Below are 25249 nucleotides of genomic sequence, written 5' to 3'. Positions count from 1 at the left end.
CTTCCCTTATGCTATGAATACACTGGGGACTACATGGTGACCACATTTTGAGTACGTGCGAGTAAACTAACCCTCCGAGTTTACCCGATCGCAAATTTGCTGTGGATCACACCAAAATACGCCACCAGTGTGAAGTAAATCAAAATACCTTTCTGTTTACGGACAGGTGGTGAAGGAAGAAATCAGGGCTCTTTAAATCAAATACCCACACTGTCCATAACACAAAATTCATTTACAACTGCACTTTCAAAACCCCACCACTTAGCCTTTGGCCCTCCTTGAATTAACACTATTTATCGAATTACGACTATAATTTTTTAAATTATTTGTTCATGGGATGCAGGGGTCACTGGCTAAGCCATCATTTATTGCCTATCCCTAATTGCCCTTGAGAAGGTGGTGGTAAGCTGCCTTCTTGAACTGCCGCAGTCCATGTGGTGTAGGTACATCCACAGTGCTGTTAGGGAGGGATTTTCAGGATTTTGACCCAGCAACTGTGAAGGAACGGAGATATAATTACAAGTCAGGGCCGTGTGTGACTTGGAGGGGGACTTGCAGGTGGTAGTGTTTCCATGTGTCTGCTGCCCTTGCCCTTCTAGATGGTAGAGGTCACAAGTTTGGAATTTGATTGAATTCAACATAGTGCTTGAAATGAGACACACAAAACTACTAGGAGTCTGCATTTAAGTAATTTGATAAAGGTGATATTGTCATTGAACATAAGGGAATGACAGACATGTTCAATAATTAAGTAAGTGTCAGTATTCACAATAGAGGATGAAGACAACATGCCAGAGATCCCAAAGAAACAAATATTGAATTAGGGACAAGGATTAACCACTAGGTTTAACATTACCAAAATAATGGGAATGAAGAAATTAATAGCACTAAGAGTGACAAATCCCCAGGGCCAGATAGGTCCATCCCACGACTTTAAAGGAAGCAGATGAGAACATTGCAGGTGTCCAAAGTCCCCTCCATTCAAGAACTGTTCCTTTAGATTGGAAGACTGAGCCCATCACTCTTATATTTAAGATGAGAGAGGTGTAAAGAATATATATTTTTATTTCTGTTGGACTGTGGATTAAAATTACAATGGCTGCAGTTTGAAAGACACATATATACAATATTGCTGTCCTGGAACAGAGTGTACCATGAAAGACAGGATGGTGCCAAGGAGGAGTCCAGTCTAACCGGGAACTGCCTGGCAACAACATTTTTAATTGGCTCCTGACCAGGTGACTAGGTTTGAGAGGGAGCAGTGTAGCAGAAAAGCTCCTAGCCTGAAAAGAGAAAAGACCTCGAACCTCTTTCTCCTGTGTGCATAAGACCCCAGTAGTTCTACAATAGCTAGCTGTTTTTTCCCCTCTTCCCCAAATCTCTATAACCTTTCTCTCTGAAAAACCCCGTCAAGAGGAAAAGGGGAAAATCACTATTAGAGACATTGAAAGCAATTGCTCAACCAGGGAACTAAATACTGAAAGTGCTGGAAGAGCACCTCGTTCATAAACAAAAGGACTGAAAGGAATTTGGAAGACATCGATCAAAATCAACCCATCGACTCCTGCACTCTGGAATTGATGCTATTGAATTGTTTTATTCCACCCTTAAAATCCATGTTTTCGTGTGTCTTGTATGTGTGTGTATAGGGATTTAAGGAGGGGTAGGGTTTAAGTGAGAGCTAGAAATTAGCAGTTCATATTTCTTTCTTTTGCCACTGGCTAAAGACAATTTGTTCAATAAACAGTTATTTATTTATTAAGGTTACAAACCTGCTGCTCGTATTGTTAACCTAAATTGAACAATTAGGTGGTTTGATCAGACTTTTCACATTTGTCATGGCTCAGGGAGTAGTGGGGCGTAATACTGCAGTACACTATCCCCAGTGAGTCGTGACAGAGGGAAATCAAGGAACCATAGCCAGATAGCATCTGCTGTTGGGAATTTTCTAGTCTGCAAATTAAGGATAGTGTGACTGAACACCTTAAAAATTTTCGCTGATCCAGATGGCATGAACTTGTAAAAGGCAGATCATGCCTGACAAACCTGATTGAATTTTTTGAAGAGTTGACTGTAGTGGGTAGGGGAATATCGATGGGTATTATTTATATGGGCTTTCAGAAGGTATTTGATAAAGTCCCTCATAAGAAACTTAGCTAAAATTGAAGCTCATGGAACTCAAGGCAAATTATTGACATGGCTTGAAAATTGGTTGAGCCACAGAGGGTTCCATTGGCAAACTTCCCTTCAAGGATCTCTGTTCAGCATATTTATTCACAACTTAGGTGATGGGATAGAAAGCCACAAGTCTAAGTTTTCTGATGATACAAGAACAGGCAGTATTGTAGGTGAAATCATAACATTTAACAAAGACTTAAGTGAATGGGCAAAAGCTGCAGCAAATGGATCAGAATGTAGAAAAATGTGAGGTCATCCACTTTGGAGCGAAAAGGGATAAAGCAGGATACTTTCTAACTGGTAAACAGAAGAAACAGTGGATGTTCAAAGAGACTTATTAAATTCCAGCCTTTATATCTAGAAGCCTAGAATCCAAGGGGGTAGAGGTCATACTTCAGCTGTACAAAGGCCTGGCTAGACCACACCTGGAGTTACTGTGAAGAGTTCTGGGTAGCAGATCTTAGGAAAGATGTTTGGGCCTTGGAGTAAGTACAACAACTCCAAAGGTTAAATTACAAGGAAAGATTACACAAACTAAGGTTGTATTTCCTAGAATTTAGAAGATAAGGGGTGATTTGATTAAAGTTTTGAAGGTCTCAACAGAAACAGCTCAACTAAATAGAGACACACTATTTGGACTGGTTGGGGACTCTATAACTGGGGGATAGTCTAAAAATTAGTGCTTGGCCTCTTAGGCATAAAATTAGGGAAAACATTTACATACAAGGAGTGGCAAAAGTTTGAAATTCTCTTCTATAAATAGCAACTGATGCAAAATCAATTCTTAATTTTAAATTTAAGATTGATAAGATTTTTGTTGACTAAAACCATTAAGGAATGCAGGCACGGTGGTAAATATCTGGAGTGAGGTCAGAGATCAGCTATGATCTCACTCAATGGTGTTACAGGCTCGGGGGGCTAAATGGTCCACTCTGCTCCTATCTCTGCCTTTCTTTCTTCCTTTAAGATGATCCTTAAGGCCTACCTTCGATTGTCTATACCAAAATGTCCTTATGTGGGTCAATGTCAAATTTTAATCCCCAATTAGGGTTTTGCAATAAATGCTGGCCTAGCCAGCGATGCCCACATCCCATTAACAAATAAAAGAAATGCTTCTGTGAAGCAACTTGGGCCATTTTGCTACGTTAAATGTACAATACAAGTATAAATTGTTATTATATCTCAATTTCTTCACGAGATGGCTTTGCAGAAGAGATGCTGGTGTCAGTTTGTACCCCCAACCCCTCAGAGAAGAAAGATAGCAGATTAGATAGCAGAAGCAAATCATTGTCAATACTTTTGAATTCCGAACACTTACTCTGTCCAACATATGCTGTTCCACCATAAAAACAAGAGACAGAGAGCTTCTTGGTTATATCCTTGATATCCTTCGCCACTTGAATTGCCAGTTCCCTTGTTGGAGTAAGCACAAGAACCTGGTAGGGAAAATGGAGAGAGAATGTAGAAAACTGTTAGGTAAGACTCTATAGGGGGCTGTAACTAGACCAGTAATTGAGAAGTTTAGATTAATCTAGAGAATTGAATCCCACAATGGCAGTTTAAGAATTTGACCAGTTTAAAAAAAAGGGAAAAAAATATAAAGTTGGTACCAATAAAACTGACTATCGATCTGCAAGATCGTCAGTAAAACCCATCTGGCTCAGGGAAGGAACCCCATCCCCCCACGCCTCCCGATCAACATCCTTATCCAGTCAGACCTGCGAGAGGTTCCAGCCCCACTCTAGCATGACAAACTTGGACTATTAATGCCAGCCATGGCCACATCTTCAGAATGAGCTAAACATTGAGTCTCTGCCTGTAACCTGGGAGGGGCCTGCTGTAATGGGGCATAATGAACAGACATAGGCAGGCCTCTCAAACTTCAGCCCAGGTGGTTAGTCTTCACACAATAGCCCATTCAGAGATGTCAGAGAAGGGGTGAAAATCAGGCCATTTTTTTGCTTCACCATCCTACCGCAAGTCTAAAGTCCCCATTACCAGCCTCCACTGATGACCCTTTGAAGTATCTTACTTGCTTCAATGTGAAAATTAGAAATCCTTGTTATAATAATACAAAGGACAGAGGAACAGAAGAAGGCCATTCAGCCCATCGAGCCTGCTCCACCATTCAATACGATCATGGCTGATGATTAATTTCAAATCCCCCCCCCACACTATCCCATATCCCTTTGTCAATCTCTGTTTAAACATGCTCAATGACTGAGCTTCCACAGCCCAATAGGGTAGAGAATTCCAAAGATTCACAACACTGAGTAAAAAAAATTTCTCCTCATCTTTGTCCAGAGTGGCTTCCCCCTTATTTCTAGACTCCCCAACCAGGGGAAACATCTTACCTGCGCCTACCCTGTCTGTCCCTTTAAGTATTTTGTACGTTTCATTGAGCTCACCTCTCATTCTTCAAAACTCTAGAGAACACACACCCAGCTTCCCCAATCTCTCTTCACAGGACAGTTCCACCATTCCCAGAAGTCTGGTGAACCATCACTGCACTCCCTCTATGGCAATAATATCCCTTCTAAAGTAAGAGGGCGAAAACTGCACACAGTACTCCAGGTGCAGTCTAACCAAGCTTCTATACAATTGAAGCAAGACTTCACTACTCCTGTACTCAAATCCTCTTGTGATAAAGGCTAACATTCCATCATCCTTCCTAATTGCCTGCTGCAGCTGCATCTTAGCTTCCAGTGACTTATGGACAAGACACCCAGGTCCCTTTGTACATCTCCACTTTCTAATCTCTTACCATTCAGGAAATACTCTGCACATCTGTTCCTCCTACCAAAGTGGGTAATCTCTCATTTTTCAACGTTATATTCCATCTGCCATGTTCTTGCCCATTCACTAAGTCTGTCCAAATCCTCTTGAAACCGCTTTGCATCTTCCTCAACACACATCCCTGCCTAGCTTTGTGTCATCTGCAAACTTGGAAATGTTACATTTGATCCCCACATCCAAATCATTGATATATGTTCTGAACAGCTGGGGTCCAAGTACTGATCCCTGTGGTACCCCACGAGGCACAGCCCATCAATGTGAGAATGACCTGTTTATTCCTTCTCTCTGCCTGTTAGCCTATCCTTAATCCATGCCAGTATATTACCTCCTACCCCATGTGCTTTAATTTTGATAATCAACCTCCTGTGGGGGACTTTATTAAAAACCTTCTGAAAATCGAAATATACTATGTCCACCAACTCTCCTTTATCAATTCTGTTAGTAACATCCTCAAAAAATTCCAATGGGAACATGATTTCCCATTCATAAATCCATGCTCACTGTGCCCAATCAGATCATTATCTAAATATCCTTTTATCACATCCTTTAGAATAGATGCTAGCATTTTCCCTACAACCGATGTAAGTTAACAGTTTTGTACTATCCTGTTTTTCTCTCTCCCTCCCTTCTTAAACAGTGAGGTAACAATTGCTAATCCCCAGTCTGCATTAACCATTCCAGGATCTGTAGAATTTTGGAAGATGATCACCAATGCATCCACTATCTCCAGAGCTACCTCTCTCAACACTCGGACGTGGAATATCAGACCCCGGGACTTATCAGCCTCCAGCCCCATTAATTTCACCAATACAACCTTCTTACTTATACTAATTTCCTTCAATTCCTCATTCTGCCTAGTCCCTTTGATTTCTAAATCTGGGAAATTTCTTGCACCTGATTCAGTGAAAAGAGACACAAAGTAGTCATTTAGCTTCTCTACCATTTCTCCACTATCTATTATAAATTCTCCTGACTCTGCATGTAATGGTTGTCTTAGCCAAATGTTTCTACATACCTGTAGAAGCTTTTACAGTTTATGTTTTTTGCTAGTTTACATTCATACTCTATTCTTTCTTTATCAGTTTCTTTATCCTCCTTTGCTATATTCTAAAATCCTCCCAATTCTCAGGTTTACTACTATTTCTGGCAACTTTATAGGCTTTTTCATTTAACCTTATATGATCCTTACTTTCCTTTGTTAGCCACGGTTGACTGGCTTTTCTTTTCAGGTTCAGCTCTTTTGCCCATGTTTGAACCAAGGCTGTAAGGAGGTCAGGAGCTGAGAGGCCCTGGCAGAATGCAAACTGAGCGTCAGTGAGCAGGTTATTGCTAAGCAAGTGATGCTTGATAGCACTTTTGATAACCTCTTCCATTACTTTACTGATGATCGAGAGTAGACTGATGGGGCAGCAATTGGCTGGGTTGGATTTGTCCTGCTTTTTGCATACAGGACATACCTGGGCAATTTTCCACACAGCCGGGTAGAGGCCAGTGTTGTAGCTGTACTGGAACAGCTTAGCTAGGGGCACAACTAGTTCTAGAGCACAAGTCTTCACCACTATTGCTGGAATGTTGTCAGGGCCCATAGCCCTTGCAGTATCCAATGCCTTCAGCCCTTTCTTGATATTACAGGGAGTGAACTGAATTGGCTGAAGACTGGCATCTGTGATGTTGGGGACCTCCGGAGGAGGCTGGGATGGATCATCCACTCAGCACTTCTGGCTGAAGATTGTAGCTAATACTTCAGCCTTATTTTTTGCACTAATTTGTTGGGTTCCCCCATCATTGAGGATGGGGATATTTGTGGAGCCTTCTCCTCCAGTGAGTTGTTTAATTGTCCAACACCGTTCACGACTGCATGTGGCAGGACTGTAAAGCTTAGATTTGATCCATTGGTCATGAGGTCGCTTAGCCCTGTCTATCACTTGCTGCTTATGCTGTTTGGCACACAAGTAGTCCTGTGGTATAGCTTCACCAGGTCACTTCATTTCTAGGTATGCCTGGTGGTGCTCCTGGCATGCCCTCCTGCACTGGTCATTGAACCAGGCTTGATGGTAATGGTAGAGTGGGGGATATGCCAGGCCATGAGGTTACAGATTGTGTTCGAGTACAACTCTCCTGCTGATGGCCCACAGCGCCTCATGGATGCCTAGTCTCGAGTTGCTAGATATGTTCGAAATCTATCCCATTTAACACGGTGATTGTGCCACACAACACGATGGAGGGAACCCTCAATGTGAAGGCGGGACTTCGTCTCCACAATGACTGTGCGCTGGTCACTCCTACCAATACTGTCCTGGACAGATGCACCTGCGACAGGTAGGTTGGTGGAGATGAGTTCAAGTATGTTTTTCGCTCTCGTTGGTTCCCTCACCACCTGCCACAGACCCAGTCTAGCAGCTATGTCATTTAGGACTCGACCAGCTCGGTCAGTAGTGGTGCTACCGAGCCACTCTTGCTGATGGGTATTGAAGTCCCCCACTCAGAATACATTCTGTGTCCTTGCCACCCTCAGTGCTTCCTCCAAGTGGTGTTCAGCATGGAGGAGTACTGATTCATCAGCTGAGGGAGGGCATTATGTTGTAATCAGCATGGGGTTTCCTTGCCCATGTTTGACCTGATGCCATGAGACTTCATGGGGTCCAGAGTCAATGTTGTGGACGCCCAGGGCAACTTGCTCCCTACTGTATATCACTGTGCCGCCACCTCTGGTGGGTCTGACCTGCCGGGTAAGGGATGGTGAAGGTTGTATCCGAGACGTTATCTGTAAGGTATGATTCCCTGCGGATGGCTATGTCAGGCTTTTGCTTGACTAGTCTGTGAGACAACTCTCCCAATTTTGGCACTAGCCCCCGGATGTTAGTAAGGAGGACTTGGCAGGGCTGAGATTGCTGCTGTCGTTTTCGGTGCCTAGGTTGATGCCGGGTGGTCCGTACGGTTTCATTCCTTTTTTTTTGTGGCTTGTTAGGCCATTTCAGAGGGCATTTAAGAGTCAACCACATTGCGTGGGTCTCGAGTACGTGTAGGCCAGGTCAGGTAAGGATGACAGATTTCTTTCCCTGAATGATATTAGTGAACCAGATGGGTTTTTACAATAATCAACAATGGTTTCATGGTCATCATTAAACTTTTAATTCCAGAATTTTATTGAATTCAAATTCCACCATATGCTGTGGCGGGTTTGAACCCGAGTCCCCAGAGAATTACCCTGGGTGTCTGGATTACTAGTCCAGTGACAATACCACTACGCCCCCTAATTACTATCCCTGAGGTCCTGTTTTTTAATTTCCTTCCTAACTCCCTAAATTCTGCTTTCAAGGCCTCATCCCTCTTCCCACCTGTGTCATTGGTACCATTGTGGACCAAGACCTCTGACTATTCACCTTCCCCCAGAAGAATGTCCTGCAGCCGCTCCGTGATATCCTTGACCCTGGCACCAGGGAGGCAACACACCATCCTGGAGTCACTAACTGCTGCAGAAACACTCGTCTGTTCCCCTGACTACCGAACCCCCTATCAGTATTGCTCTTCCCCTCTTCTTCCTCCCCTCCTGTGCAGCTGAGGCATTCATGGTGCAACTGACTTGACTCTGGCTGCACTCCCGATAATCATTGTCCTCACCAGTGCCCAAAATGGAAAACCCATTTGCAAGCAAAATAGACTAGGGGACTCCAGCGCTACCTGGCTGGTTCTCATGGTCACCCATTCCCCCTCTGCCTGTACGCTCCTAACCTACGGTGTGACCACTTCCCTAAACATGCCTTCCACTTAGTTCTCTGGCTCATGGATGCACCACAGCAAATCCAGCCGCCGCTCGAGTTCTGAAACTCAGAGCTCAAGCTTCTGCAGCCAGTGATACTTCCAGCACATGTGTTCGTCTAGGGCATATGATGAGTCCATGACTTCCCACATGCCACAGAATGTACATTCCACTCGGCCAAGCTGACTTGCCATACTGAAACTTTAAAAACTATTTATTACTAGTAGAATAACTTATCAGTTACTCACCAAGTAGCTTCTTCCGCTATGCCTAAGTAAGAGCCAACTACTGGAGACTGAAAAAGGTAGGAAAAAAATAGGAGCACCTCCCTCACCAGACTCCTAGCTTGACATTCTGTGCACTCAAAGCAGCACTGAATGCAGACATGAGGCGGGGGAAAAAAAGAGAAATCAAACAAGTAAGTTCACAGCCTAGACACATGATAAATGGCCACAAGAATCAGCAACCTCGGAGAGTGGGACAGAAACTTCACTCTCTAAACTTGAACCTGATGAGCCTCTATCCTAGTGCTCACTATGTGCTTAGTAGGAGAACTCCATCTCTGTACAAAAGAAAGCAGCTATAGCTGCCTTTCAATCTCAAGGTCCTCCGGCAGTCTGACTGGAGGTCAATTACCTTGGGAGGTCGATTCCTACTCCGATCAGCAGCCTCTGACTGCAACTTTTCCACCAGTGGGATGGCAAAGGAGAAGGTTTTGCCAGTGCCAGTCCTAGCCTGTGCCACGCAGTCATTCCCGTCATAGATGTAGTTGAACGTCTGTGCTTGTATTGGAAACAAGTAGGTCACCCCTCGGCCTACAGAGCAGTAATCAGAGAAATGCAGGATTAGAAAGAACAATTTGGCAACACTCGCACTTCAAAATCGGCAAAGCACACCAGAAGTAACCCATTCTGAGCCAACGGGTTTCATTATTTACCTTGGTTGGTGATTGAAGCTTGGCTCATTGCAGACTGCAGCCTTTCGAAACAAAGTCCGCTTCCCCAAAAGGCATGTTGGCAAAGTGTACTTTGTATACAGCAGAAACCAGCTAGCTGTGAAACTGCCTGTACTGTGGGAAGCTGTGTATCTCCCTCGAGACTCACTCACTCGCTCTGGGGCTCTGTGTTAAATCTCCTGGGATTCACATTTTGTCTCTTGGAGGACTTTAAGACCCAGGCTAGTTCATCCTTGCTGCTGTTGCTCCAAGGAATTTTGGATCGTATGGAGCAGCTGTTGCCTCATTGGTGGACAGAAACATTAGGAATAGGAGGTCACTCAGCCTCTCAAATCTGGGGGAGACCATTCTATTAGATCATGGTTGATTTGGATTCTAACTCCATTACATGAAGCACTTGCTTTATGTCTCTCACTAAACAGAAAAACAGAAATCTGCTGATCTCAGGTTTTGAAATGTTTTATTTATCCCCAGCCTTCTGGGGCTGGGAGGGTTGCGGAGGGTGGGGTGGGGTGGGGGGTGGCGGGGGGTGGTCAGTGGCGGCAATTTCCATAATCCTGTGTGTGTAAAAGTGCTCCCCCACATGAACCTGAATGCCTGAGCTCTAATTCCAACATTGATCCCTTATACCCTTACTGCTCTGGATTCCTCTGCCTGAGGAATAAGCTTCTAGCAACACTCCAGGTAAGGAGCTTGGACACACCAAACTAGGATAACAAAACTTTCCAAGGAATACAGTTACAGAACAGGACTGTAAAAAAATATTTAAAGTGAAATGAACTGCTATTAAAAATGAGTAAGAGTCTGTATAAGCAATGCACACTGGGTCTGGAATAAAACAAGGGAATTGGAGGCAATAATACTGTGGAGAACCAGCTATAGTCAGGATTACTGAGACATGGCTATAGACAAATCAGAACTGGGAATTAAAACATTACAGGGTGTAAGATATTTAAAAATAAAAGTGGGAAAAGGGGAAGTGAAATAGTTGTACTTAGGAAAAATCTAATGGCAGCAGAAAAGGAGGCACAGCTATCAGCAAGACAGAAAAAGAACCTGCATTGGAGAGATAAAAGATAATCTGGGATCATTCACACTAGCAGTCTGCTAAATAGTGGGAGGGAGGTGAACTAAATGGTACAAATGCATCAGGGCTGTGCGAACAAAGGCTTGTGGATGTATACACACAAATCTTTGAAGATGGCAGGACAAGTGGAGAATTCTGTTAAAAGGGCATACACAGCATCCTACGGTTAGGAATAGAAACTTGGGTATATAAACACAACGAAGGTTAGGCCCCAGGTGTGTTGTGCCAATTCTCGATACCACACTTTAGGAAGGATATGAAAGCCTAGAAAAGGTGAAAAGGTTTATTACAGTGACACCAGGTGCTGTTTCAGTTTGCTAGAGCCAACCAGACTGTTCAAAGGGAACAGAGAAAGGAGTCTCTGGGGAATCTGTGCCAACAAGATTGTTGGAAACCCCGCTAAGCAGGGGTGTGTTTTTTAGGTGTCAACCATATCCAGGAACCTCAGATAGAACACAGCTGCTGTGTTCGAACAACTCAAGGGCCAATCCATTGAGTGGGAAATGAGAGATCCTACACACCAGAGGCCAAGTTGGAAACACTGCAAGACTGCACAAGTTGCCGCATTTGTGCAGGTGATACAAGTACTTACTTTTCATTCAATCATGGAACGTGGATGTCACTCACTAGGCCAGTATTTATTGCCCATCCCTAATTACCCTTGAGAAGGCGGTGGTGAGCTGCCTTTTTGAACCACTACAGTGCATGAGGTGTAGGTGCGACAGTGTTGTTAGGGAAGGAATTCCAGGATTTTGACCCAGCAACAGCAAAGGAACAGCAATGTGTTTACAAGTCAGGCTGGTGAATGGCTTGGAGGGAAACTTCCAGATGGTGGTGTTCCCATGTGTCTGCTGCCCTTGTCCTTCAAGATGAAAATGGTCATGGGTTTGGAAGGCGCTGTCTAACAAGCCTTGGTGAGTTGCTGCAGTGCATCTTGTAGATGGTACACACTGCTGTTACTGTGCATCCTGGTGAAGGGAGTGAATGTTTATGGATGTGGTGCCAATCAAACAGGCTTTGTCCTGGATGGTGTCAAGCTTCTTGAGTGCTGTTGGAGCTGCACTCATCCAGACATGTGGAGTATTCCATCACTCTCTTGGCTTGTGACTTGTAGATGGTGGACAGGCCTTGGGGAGTCAGGGGGTGAGTTGCTTGCCATAGCATTCCTGGCCTCTGACCTGTGCTTGTAGCTAAAGTACTGATACGGCTGATCAATGGTAACACCCCCCAGGATGTTGACAGTAGGAGATTCAGCAATGGTCATGCCACTGAATGTCATGGGGCAATGGTTAGATTCTCTCTTATTGGAGATGGTCATTGCCTGGCACGAATGTTACTTGTTGCTTGTCAGCCAAGTCTGGATATTGCCCAGGTCTTGATGCGTTTGGACATGGACTGCTTCAGGATCTGAGGAGTTGTGAATGGTGCTGAACATTGTGCAATCACCAGTGAACATCCCCACTTCTGACCTTATGATGAAAGGTCATTGATGAAGCAGCTGAAGATGGTTGGGCCTAAGGACACTACCCTGAGGAACTCCTGCAGTGACAGAGTCATACAGCACAGAAACAGGCCCTTCTGCCCATCGTACCCATGTCAACCATCAAGAACCTATCTATTCTAATCCCATTTTCCAGCACATGGCCCTGTGTGCTCTGGCATTTCAAGTGCTCATCTAAATACTTCTTAAATGTTGTGAGGGTTCCTGCCTCTCCCTGAGGCAGTGTTGCAGCTTCCAACCATCCTCTGGGTGAAAAATTTATTCCTCAGATACCCCCTAAACCTCTTGTCCCTTACCTTAAAATCTATGCCCCCTGATTATGGACATCTTTGCTAAGGTGAAAAGCTTCTCCCTATCTACGCCCCTCAGTTTTGCATACCTCTATCATGTCTTCCCTTAGATTCTCTGCTCTAAGGAAAACAACACAAGCCTATCCAGTCTCTCTTCATAGCTGAAACGCTCCAGCCCAGACAGCACCCTGGTGAACCTCCTCTACACCCTCTCCAGTACAATCATATCCTTCCTATAGTGTGGGACCAGAACTAATCACAGTACTCCAGCTGTGGCCTAACTAACGTTTTATACAGCTCCATCATAACCTCTCTGCTCTTAAATTCTATGCCACAGCTAATAAAGGCAAGTATTCCTTTTTAACCACCTTATCGACCTGTGCTGATGTCCTGGAACTGACCTCCAACAACAAGCAAACTTCCCTAGTGCTAGGTATGACTCCAACCAGTGAAGAGTATTCCCTCTGATTCCCATTGACTCCAGCTTTGCTAGGGCCCCTTGAATCCACACTCAGTCAAATGCTGCCTTGATGTCAAGGGCAGTCACTCTCACCTGACCTCTGGAATTCAGCTCTTTTGTCCACATTAGAACCAAGGCTGTAATGACGTCGGGGCTGAGTGGTCCTGGCAGAAACCAAACTGAACATCAGTGAGCAGGTTATTGCTAAGCAAGTGCCGCTTGATAGCACTGTTGATGACCCCTTCCATTACTTTACTGATGAAGAGTAGATTGATGGGGTGGTAATTGCCTGGGTTGGATTTGTTTTGTTTTTTGTGCACAGGACATATTTGGGCAATTTTCCACAGAGCCGGGTAGATGCCAGTTGTTGTAACTGTACTGGAACAACTTGGCTAGGGGCACGGCAAGTTCTGGAGCACAAGTTTTCAGTGCTATTGCTGGAATATTGTCAGGGCCCATAGCCTTTGCAGTATCCAGTGCCTTCAGCCTTTTCTTCAGAGGAGGCTGACATGGATCATCCACTCGGCACTTCTGGCTGAAGATTGTAGCAAATGCTTCAGCCTTATCTTTGCACTGAGGATGGGGATATTTGTGGAGCTTCCTCCTCCAATGAGTTGTCTTAGTTGTCCACCACCATTCACAGCTGGATATGGCAGGACTGCAGGGCTTAGATCTGATCCGCTGGTTGAGGGGTCGCTTAGCCCTGTCTATCACTTGCTGCTTATGATGTTTGGCACATAAGTGGCCTCCTGTTATAGCTTTACCAGATTGTCACCTCATTTTCAGGTATGCCTGGTGCTGCTCCTGGCATGCCCTCCTGCACTCTTCACTGAACCAGGGTTGATCCCCTGGCTTGGTGGTAATGTTAGAGTGGGGAATATGCTGGTTACAGATTGTGTTCGAGTACAATTCAGCTGCTGCTGATGGCCCACAGTGCCTCATAGATGCCCAGTCTCGAGTTGCTAGATCTGATCGAAATCTATCCCATTTAACACGGTGATTGTGCCACACAACACGATAAACGGTATCCTCAATGTGAAGATGGGACTTCCGAAAGTACTGTGCGGTTGTCACTCCTACCAATACTGTCAAGGGCAGACACATGTGCAACAGGCAGATTGGTGAGGATGAGGTCACGCATGTTTCTCTCTCTTGTTGGTTCCCTCGCCACCTGCCACAGACCCAGTCTAGCAGCTATGTCCTTTTGAGCTCAGCCAATAGTGCTGCTACCGAACCACTCTTGGTGATGGACATTCAAGGCCCCCACCCAGAGTACAGTGGCTTCTCCCAGTCTGAAAATTGAAATACCCAATCATAGCCACATTGCCCCAACGACAACCTCCTGTCACCCAACCCCCCCACCCAACCACATCCTCTTGTCACACCGCCCCTGACCCAATCACATCCTCCTGACACACCGCCTTCCCCCACACAATCACATCCTCCTGTCACCCCCCCACCACCACATCCTCCTGTCACCACCCCACCCAACCACATCCTCTTGTCACACCGCACCCCCCCTCGCCCACCCACATCCTCCTGTCACACCGCCCCCCCCACATCCTCCTGTCACACCGCCCCCCACCGACCCACATCCTCCTGTCACCCCCCAACCACCACATCCTCCTGTCACCCCCCCCACCCACATCCTCCTGTCACCCCCCCCACCCACATCCTCCTGTCACCCCCCCCACCCACATCCTCCTGTCACCCCCCCCACCCACATCCTCCTGTCACACCTCCCCCCCGCCCACCCACATCCTCCTGTCACACCGCCCTCCCCCCCACCCACATCCTCCTGTCACACCACCCCCCCCGCCCAAACACATCCTCCTGTCACACCGCCCCCCCCCGCCCAAACACATCCTCCTGTCACACCGCCCCCCCCCGCCCAAACACATCCTCCTGTCACACCGCCCGCCCAACCACATCCTCCTGTCACACCGCCCCCCCGCCCAACCACATCCTCCTGTCACACCGCCACCCCCCCCCGCCCAACCACATCCTCCTGTCACCCCCCTGCCCATCCACATCCTCCTGTCACACCGCCCCCCCCCGCCCACCCACATCCTCCTGTCACCCCCCCTGCCCACCCACATCCTCCTGTCACACCGCTCCCCCCCACCCAACTACGCCCACTGCCACCGCCCCCCACCCAACTCCGCCCCCCCGCCGCACCGCCCCCCCACCCAACTGCACCCCCCCGCCGCACCGCCCCCCACCCAACTGCACCCCCCCGCCGCACTGCCCCCCCCACCCAACTGCACCCCCCACCACAACCCCCCCCCCACCCAAGTACACCCCCAACACAGCGCCCCCCTCACCCAACTACACCCCGCGCCGCACCGCCCCACCCACCCAACTACACCCCCCCACCACACCGCACCCCCCCATCCAACTACACCCCGCGCCGCACTGCCCCCCCCCCACCCAACTACACCCCCCGCCTCGCCGCCCCCCCCACCCACCCCCAACTACACCCCCTGCCACTTTGCCAGGTCACAATAACTGCTCCACATTTATAAATCTAGACACTACAACTGTAATGTCCCTTCCAGGTTCAGAAATAGCAGGAATTGGCAACAGACTATCCACCGGCCCAGTGGGTAAAGGCAATGTCTGGTGCAGCACCAATCCAACCTGAGCAAAAAGGCCCTGTTCAATCCCCAGTCTACGCTCTTCACTGATCCCAGCCACGCTGACACACAGAAGTTGCCAGGGCTGCTGATCATCAGCGAACCTTGATACCTGACAAAGGTAGTGCTGGGCTCAGTCCCCACACTCCAGACACTGTCGGATTCTGGACCCTGAGAATCCGATGCCAGTGAGTTAACAACTCACTGGGAAGGAGCGAAGGCCAAGTTTCAAATGCCCAACAAGATTTCAGGTTCTGAGTCTGCAACACCAGCACCAAGGAAGGGATTTCAAATAGCAGAAACCGTTGGAAATGGAGACAGTAACATGGCAGAAAATAAAGACTGAACAGCTTGAAATAAATAAATGGCCATCATGGGTGACTGTGGAATTCAAAGTCTTTTCTAGAAGATGCTCCCAGCAGTCAGGGAGGTCACAAACAGCATCAATCTCCAAAGGAAGAAAATACAAACAGTAAACACACACATACCCTTCAGCAGATCAATCATCTCTTGAGAAATCTTGAAGTTCGAGAAAGCCCCTTCTTTCTGCTCTGGAGGTAGCTCCTATAAAGCAAGATTAAAAGTACTGGAAGGATTTCACCATTGTTGTTTAAAACATATTCTATATTCTTTATCTTAACACACAAACATCCATTCTGGAAAGATCAAACAGAAACCAGGACAGTTTGAACAAAGTCATTTTCCTCACACCCAGGTCCATTCTCTGACACCACTCTCCCTATCCCGGGTACACTGGCACAATCAGGGCGAGATGCCATAGAAAACACTTCCAGCTCACCTGGAATACACAAAATGGTCCTAGCTCACCGATAACTGATGCTAACAGGAAATAAGTGCTAGGAAGACAAATGGATAAGAGAGCAACACATGCTGCTCAAAACCAGTCTCCCACCAAATGCACGAGTCACAGAATTGTTAGAGTGCGGAAGGAGGCCATTCAGCCCATCATGTCCACACCGGCTCGCCAAACGAGCAATGATTTTGTGCCATTCTCTTGCTTCTCCCCATAACCCTGCATATTCTTCCTTTTCAGATAACAGTCTAATTCCCTCTTGAATGCTTCAACTGAATCTGCCTGCACCACGCCCTCTGACAATGCATTCCAAGTCCTATACACTTGCTGCGTGCAAACACCTTTTCTCATATCACTTTTGCTTCTTTTGTCAATGATTTCAATTCTCTGCCCTCTCATTCTCAATCCTTTCACAAGTCAGAACAGTTTTTCCCTATTTACTCTGTTCAGGCCCCTCATGATTTTGAATACAATCTCCTCTCAGCCTTTTTTTCTGCAAGGAAAACAGTTCCAACTTCTCCAATCTATCCACCTAACTGAAGTTTCTCATCCCTAGAACCATTCTCATGAATCTTTTCTGCACTCTCTCCAATGCCTTCACATCTTTCCTAAAGTATGGTGCTCAGAACTGGATGCAGTACTCCATCTGAGACTGAACTAGAGTCTTACACAAGTTCAACATAACCTCCTTGCTTTCGTACTCCAAACCCTATTAATAAAGCCCAGGATACTGTTTGCTTTATTAACCTCACACTCAACCTGTCCTGCCAGCTTCAATGACTTATGCCCATATACACCCGGGACTCTGCTCTTGCACTCCCTTTATATTGTACCCTTTATATTGTCTCTCCATGTTCTTCTTAGCAAAGTCAATCACTTCATACTTCTCCGCATTGAACTTCATCTGCTACTCTTCATCTGTGGCCTACTCCACCAACTTGTCTATGTCCTTTTGAAGTTCTACACTAACCTCCTTATAGTGGGCAACCATTTTGGATTTAGGTTGGATATAGTGACCATAGTACAGTTAGATTTAGCATAGTTATCGAAAAGAACAAAGAGGAGTAAAAGTTCTAAACTGGGGAAAGACAACTTTTACAAAGCTGAGAGGTGATCTGGCCCTGGTGGGCTGGTGACAGCAACTTGAAGGAAATCAGTGACAGACCAATGGGAGGTATTGAAAAGCAAGATTCTACAGGCACAATGTAGACATGTCCCCACAAAGAAAAAGGGTGGTACTGCCAAATCTAGAGCCCCCTGGTTATTTAGAAATGTAGAGGGTAAGATAAAGCAGAAAAAGAAAGCTTATGATGGCACAAAAAACTTAATACATTAGAAAGCCTAGTACAGAAAATATAAGGGTGAAGTAAAAAGGATCAGGAAAGCAAAGAGAGGATATGAAAAAATATTGGCAGGTAAAACCAAGGAAAACCCAAAGATGTTTTACCAGTACATTAAGAGGAAAATAACTAGGGAAAGGGTAGGGCCTATCGGGGATGTACATGGTAACATATGCGTTGATGCTGAAGATGTGGGCAGAATTCTCAATGAGTACTTGGTCTCTGTCTTCACTAAGGAGAGGGATGATGCAAGCATTCTAGTTAAACAGGAGAAGTGTGAAACATTAGAGACAATAAGCGTATTGAGAGAGAAAGAGTACTGGAGGGACTGACATTCTTGAAGGTGGATAAATCACCAGGACCGAATAGCCAGGGAGGGAATAGTGGATGCTCTGAGGATCATTTTTCAATCCTCACTAGATATAGGTGAGGTACCACAGGATTGGAGGTCTGCAAACATTATACCATCATTTAAAAAGGATGCGAGGGATAGATCAGAAAATTATAGGCCAGTCAGTCTGACTTCAGTGGTGGGCAAATTATCATAATCAATTCTGAGACAGGATGAATTGTCACTTAGAAAGGGACAAATTAATCAGGGATAGTCAGCATGGTTTTGTTAGGGGAAAGTTATGTCTTACCAACCTAATTACATTTTTTGAGGAAGTAACAAGGAGGATTGATGAGAGTAGTGCAGTGGATGTTGTCGACATGGATTTTAGTAAGGCATTTGAAAAGGTCCTACATTGCAGTCTGGTCAGGAAAGTGAGATCTCATGGGATACAGGGGAATGTGGCAAGTGGGATCCAAAATTGGCTCAGCGACAGGAAACAAAAGGGTAATGGTCGATGGATGTTTTTGAGGATGGAAAACGGTTTCCAGTGCTGTTCCACAGGGCTCAGTATTGGAACCCTTGCTGTTTGCTGTACATATTAATGATTTAGACTTAAGTGTGGGAGGCATGACCGGGAAATTTGCAAATGACACAAAAACTGGCTGTTCAGTTGACAGTGAAGAGGATAGCTGTCGACTCCAGAATGATATCAATGGTTTGGTTGAGTGGGCGGAGAAGTGGCAAATAGAATTCAGTCTGGAAAGGTGGGGTAATGCATTTGGGAAGGCAAACAAAGCAAGGGAATATTCAATAAACAGGAAGTTATTGAGCAGGATTGAGGAAGTGAGACACCTTGGAGTGCATGTCCACAAGTCCTTGAAGGTGGCAGGACGGGTGGATGAGATGGTAAAGAAAGCATATAGAATGCTTTCCTTTATTTGAAAAAGTATATAGAATACCAAAGCAGGGATGTAATGATGGAACAAAAACAGAATTACCTGGAAAAACTCAGCAGGTCTGGCAGCATCGGCGGAGAAGAAAAGAGTTGACGTTTCGAGTCCTCATGACCCTTCGACAGAACTTGCGTTCGAGTCCAAGAAAGAGTTGAAATATAAGCTGGTTTAAGGTGTGTGTGTGGGGGGCGGAGAGATAGAGAGACCATTTTTTATTTATGTAATGATGGAACTGTATAAAGCACTGGTTAGGCCACAGCTGGAATTTTGTGTACAGTTCTGGTCACCACATTACAGGAAGGACATAATTGTTCTGGAGAGAGAGTACAGAGGAGATTTACAAGAATGTTGCCAGGGATTGCAAATTGCGGCTGTGAGGAGAGATTGGGTAAACCAGTGTGGCTTAGCGGGGAGGTCAATTACCAGCAGGCAGATTTAAGGGGTTTGGTCGAAGGATTAGAGGGGACATGAGGAAAAACCTTTCCGCCCAGAGGGTGGTAGGTGTCTGGTATTCATTGCCCAAGGTTGGTGGTTAATGCAGAAACTCTCAACTCATTTAAAAAGTACTTGGATCTGCACCTGAAGTGCTGTAACCTGCACAGCTGCAGACCGGGTGCTGGAAGGTGGGATGAGAACAGGCAGCTACTTTACTTTTCAGCCAGTGCAGACACATGGGCTTAATGGCCTCTTCCTGTGTCGTAACTTTTCAATGGTTCCGGTTCCCAATAACCAAGCTTCGGATAATCAGGTTTGATTGCGTATGAAATGTTAACTGAGATTCTCACCTCTTCTATTTCACCCTCTGAATACTGACTGGAATCATCACTCGACCGTGGAGTGATCTCAGCTTTTGACTCTTTTATCAATCCGTTTCTTTCTGCCTTTTTCCTTTTTCTTTCAGCCTTTTCGTCACAATCCTCGGCCTTGTGTTTTTTTGATTTTGGAGGCTTCACTTCACTTTCATCAGCCGAATATTCTTCTAATTTGCCATTTTCCCGGTGCTTTGGCTTTTTGTCAGAGATCTCGTTTTTTTCTGAGTGTTTCCTCTTCTCTCGGTCTCTCTGTAATTAAACAGTGAAATGCAGTAGCAGCCCCAGGACTCTCACACTTGCCCCCCGGCCCCTCGGCCCCAATAAAACCGAGCTCACTCCCGGGAACAGGGCATCTTCCCCGGCTTCAGCACTGCCCTGAAGTCGAGGCTTTAGCCCTCACCCAGGGCCCGATTCCGCCCTCACCTTGCTTTTTTTGTGCGCCTTCTTGCTCACGGACTCTGGTTCCATTGTGGGTTCCGGGTCCTCAGGATCACAGCTGAGTCGAGCCGGCATTTCTCGAACAGCGAGCGGGACACGCGGCTACCAGAGACCGGACCGCGGCCGGAAAGAGGGGGCGGTAGCTGCGCACAACCTCCAGGGACAGCGCCGCTCCGGCTTACTCCGGAACTGCAGCCCATGCCGGCTAATTCCTCCAGGGACAGCGCCGCTCTAGCTCACTCCGGTACTGCAGGTCTCCACCGGCTAATTCCTCCAGGGAATCATCGGCAAACTTTGAAATTGTTCCCTGCACACCAAGGTCTAGATCATTAATATATCGCAGGAAAAGCAAGGGTCCCAATACTGATCCCTGGGGAACTCCACTATAAACATTCCTCCAACCCAAAAAACATCCATTAACCATTAAGATAAAAGCAAAATACTGCGGATGCTGGAAATCTGAAACAAAAATTTCTGGAAATACTCAGCAGGTCTGACAGCATCTGTAGAGAGGAAGACAGAGTTAATGTTTCGAGTCTGTATGACTCTTCATCAGAACTAAAGAGAAGTAAAAATGTGGTGAAATATACACTGTTAAAGCGGGTGGGACAGGTGAAGCTGGATAGAAGGCCAGTGGAGGCAAAGGAGAGATTGCCAAAGATGTCAGAAACAAAAGGACAATAAGGTGTTGTTGGTGGTGATATTAGCTAAAGGATGGGCTAATGGTGACATTAAGGGTAGAAAGCAGGACGAGCAAGTGACAGATGGCCGTGGTGGGGGAAAGGGATCAAAATAGGCTAAAAGGTGGAGATAAAACAATGGATGGGAATACATTTTAAAAATAATAATGGAAATAGGTAGGAAAAGAAAAAAATATATAAAAATATATATAATTATTAGAAAAAAGGATCAAAAAGGGGGTGAGGATGGAGGAGAGAGTTCATGATCTGAATCACAGAATCACACAGTGCAGAAGAGGCCCTTCGGCCCATCGAGTCTGCACCGACACATAAGAAACACCTGACCTACCTACCTAATCCCATTTACCAGCACTTGGACCATAGCCTTCAATGTTATGACATGCCAAGTGCTCATCCAGGTACTTTTTAAAGGATGTGAGGCAGCCCGCCACCACCACTCTCCCAGGCAGCGCATTCCAGACCGTCACCACCCTCTGGGTAAAAATGTTTTTCCTCACATCCCCCCGAACCTTCTGCCCCTCACTTTGAACTTATGCCCCCTTGTGACTGACCTTTCAACTAAGGGGAACAGCTGCTCCCTATCCACCCTGTCCATGCCCCTCATAATCTTGTACACCTGAAGCCGTTGAACTCAGTGTTAAGTCTGGAAGGCTGTGAAGTGCCTAATTGGAAGATGAGATTCTGTTTCTCCAGTTTGCGTTGAGCTTCACTGGAACATTGCAGCAGGGACGGACATGTGGGCATGAGAGCAGGGTGGTGTGTTGAAATGGCAAGCGACAGGGAGGTCTGGGTCATGCTTGTGGACAGACCAAAGGTGCCTTGCCCCTTTATTGTTTTTGTTTCAGATTTCCAGCATCCATAGTATTTTGCTTTTATTTTAATGGTTAATGGATGTTTTTTGGGCTAGAGGAAGGTTTATAGTGGAGTTCCCCAGGGGTCAGTATTGGGACCCTTGCTTTCCTGCGATATATTAATGATCTAGACCTTGGTGTACAGGGAACAATTTCAAAGTTTGCAGATGATTCCCTGGAGGAATTGCACTTCCCTCAATTTAGTCCACTGTATTCGCTGCTCCCAATGCAGTCTCCTCTACATTGGAGAGACCAAACGCAGACTGGGTGACCACTTTGCAGAACACAAAACAAAAACAGAATTACCTGGAAAAACTCAGCAGGTCTGGCAGCATCGGCGGAGAAGAAAAGAGTTGACGTTTCGAGTCCTCATGACCCTTCGACAGAACTGTCGAAGGGTCATGAGGACTCGAAACGTCAACTCTTTTCTTCTCCGCCGATGCTGCCAGACCTGCTGAGTTTTTCCAGGTAATTCTGTTTTTGTTTGGGATTTCCAGCATCCGCAGTTTTTTTGTTTTTAACTTTGCAGAACACCTTTGGTCTGTCCACAAGCATGGTTCTAGGTCCTTCTGTCAATGGGAACAATTTCTCCTTATCTATTCTGTCTAGACCCCTCATGATTTTGAACACATCTATCAATTCTCCTCTCAGCCTTGTCTTCTCCAAGGAAAACAGTCCCAGCTTCTCCAATCTTTCTATGTAACTGAAGTTCCTCATCACTGGAATCATTCTCATGAAACTTTTCTGCAATCTCTCTAATGCCTTCACAGCTTTAGGAATAAATTGTGGCACCAGTTGAGGCCGATCCAGTTATGCAAGCTTAATATAACCTCCTTGCTCTTGTACTCTCTGCCCCCTATTAATAAAGCCCAGGGTGCCTTATGTTTATTAACTGTTCTCTCAACCTGTCCTGCCACTTTCAATAATTTATGCATGTATACACTAGGTCCCCCTGTTCTTGCACCCCCTTTTAGAATTGTACCCTTTATTTTATATTTTCTCTCCACATTCTTCCTACCAGAATGAGTCACTTCACATTTCTCTGCATTAACTTTCATCTGCCACTTGTCTGCCCATTCCACCAACCTGCGTATTTTCTTTTGAAGTTCTACACTATACTCCTTAAAGTTCAAAATGCTTCCAAGTTTACTGTCATCTGCAAATTTTGTAATTGTACTCTGTACATCAAGGTCTAAGTCATTAATATACAAACAGGAAGAGCAGGGGTTCTAACATCGATCCCTGAGGAACTCCACTATAAACCTTCTTCTAGTCCAAAAGATAACCATTAACCACTACTTTCTGTTTTTTGTCACTCAACTAAATTCATGTCCATGTTACTACCATCTCTTTTATTCCATGATCTCTAACTTTGCTCACAAGTCTGCTGTGTGGCACTTTTTCAAATACCTTTTGGAAGTCCATGTACGCAACATCAACAACATTACCCTCATCAAACCTCTCTGTTCTTCATCATTAAACTCCAGCAAGTTAGTTAAACATGATTTTCCCCTAACAAACCCAAACTGGGTTTCCTTAAATAATCAACATTTGTCCAAGAGACAGTTCATTTTGTCCCAAATTATAATTTCTGGAAGTTTCCCCAGAACTCAGTGGCCTGTAGTTGCTGGGATTTACACCCTTTTTTGAACAAGGGTGTAACATTTGCAATTCTCCAGTCCTCTGGCACTGCCCCTGAGTCTAAGGAAGCATCTTCTCAGGACACCTGGGAGTGGGCCAGAAATGTAGCCTTGACAGTGATGTCCACATCCTGGGAATTAATAGATTTGTATATAAATACTGTATTCCACGTTTTTCTTTCTTGATTCACTCATTAGGATATCCTAGAAGCAGACAGTTATAGAAACCATTCAGACCATTGTACCTTGAGTGGGGTCTTGGAAAGAACTAATGATTCCAGCTCTCACTCTGGAAATATTTCCCTGTCAAGTGTTTATCTAATTCCCTTTTTCAAATGGCTGTTGATTTTAGTAGTTTCAGTTGCCATAAATGTGCCAACAGGCATCCAGCTCAGAAAAGTTACTTGTTTCTGGGTAAATATTCAAGATGGTGGTATAAGCTAACTCCACTAAACTTTTGAATTTGTTTTGTCACTCTCTGCTAATTAACAGTTTGGGATTGGTAACATTTCCATATCTACTGAATGATTTGACAGATCAGTATTCTGTTACTTACTCTTCCTTCAATGGTAACTTTCTCTTCTTCATAAATGTGAAATTTGAGCCAATGAGCTCTAAGAAATGTGTGTGTTAGCTTAAGTATGACACAGGGAAAGTGACACAAAGGACAGAACTCAAATAATGTCATAATTTTGTCCTGAATGCTGGATATTTCACCATGTTCAGCCTCAGCAACTATTCCTGTCAAGTGACTTAATATTCCCTATGTGATGGGAGTGCACCCTTTTCTGCACAGGATCCATTTAAATGATCGTGTGTCCAGGGATCATAATGGAGGAAGCTTAATCTATGACAAAAACAAAAGTACCTGAAAAAACTCAGCAGGTCTGGCAGCTTCTGTGGAAGGGAGCACAGTCAATGTTTCGAGTCCGCATGTCTTCAACAGAACTTAATCAATGCATTGGCTATTGGAATGATGTTGTTACATAATTCTCCTCTATTTACGATGGCCAGCTGGGTAGGCACTCTTAGATAAAAACTTTTGAAATAGTATGATTGTATTGACATCAAATAATGAACAAGTGGTACAATTTTCCACACAGGTGAGCCATATTATTTTCTTACACTCCTCAATTTACAGAACATGCGCATACAAACAAAAAAAACATTTCTAACTCTCCATGACAAAGCTGGTTTAAGCTTTTAAAAAACAGAAAGATTTTTGATTTTTCATGTCTCACATCTTTCTGATAACCAATATCAGGTCCATTTTACCTGTGTATACAGACAGAAATTCATTGGAGCATGGCTAAATCTATTGACACCAAACACTATTGCTTGTTAAGAACTTAACTAGATCACTTTAAAATTCCATTGTAATCTTGCACCTGAATTCCTACTGTTCATGTGATCCAGGAAGTGTGTCAGCATTTGCAGGTAGTTTGTGTGTGTTATTATTAGTAAGGAGTCCTGTGACTGTCTCAATATTAGTAGGGAGTGTCTGGGACTGTGTCAATTACATTTGCTGAGGATTCTCAGTAGTGTGTCAATGTTAGCAGTGGGTCCCCAGAAATGTGTAAATATTAGCAGGAAATGTGTCAATATTAGCAAGGAATGTCTGAAAGTATGTTAATATGAGGAGGGAATGCTTGAAAGTTTGACTAAATGAGCAGGAGTCCACATGGAGTGTGTCAATACAAGCA

The 25249-nt window shown here is 45.2% G+C and overlaps 1 protein-coding gene across 1 annotated transcript in view; it reads right to left on the bottom strand.

The window, feature by feature from the left end:
* ddx21 (DEAD (Asp-Glu-Ala-Asp) box helicase 21) overlaps positions 1–20500 on the bottom strand; it is a 42093-nt gene extending 21593 nt beyond the window's left edge. Inside the window, exons 1-5 of the mRNA XM_041210163.1 lie at positions 20340–20500; positions 19890–20165; positions 16152–16227; positions 9371–9549; positions 3497–3614 (exon numbers count right to left, since the gene is read on the bottom strand). Coding sequence (XP_041066097.1) covers positions 3497–3614; positions 9371–9549; positions 16152–16227; positions 19890–20165; positions 20340–20429 — 739 coding nt within the window. The 5' untranslated portion in view covers positions 20430–20500. The remainder of the gene's footprint in view (positions 1–3496; positions 3615–9370; positions 9550–16151; positions 16228–19889; positions 20166–20339) is intronic.
* Between the last annotated feature and the right edge of the window lie 4749 nt (positions 20501–25249).

Source organism: Carcharodon carcharias, chromosome 17 (genome assembly GCF_017639515.1).
Source record: "Carcharodon carcharias isolate sCarCar2 chromosome 17, sCarCar2.pri, whole genome shotgun sequence".
NCBI classification, from domain to species: domain Eukaryota; kingdom Metazoa; phylum Chordata; class Chondrichthyes; order Lamniformes; family Lamnidae; genus Carcharodon; species Carcharodon carcharias.
The sequence above is the reverse complement of the archived record's forward strand: the minus strand, read 5'-3'. Positions and strand labels throughout refer to the sequence as shown.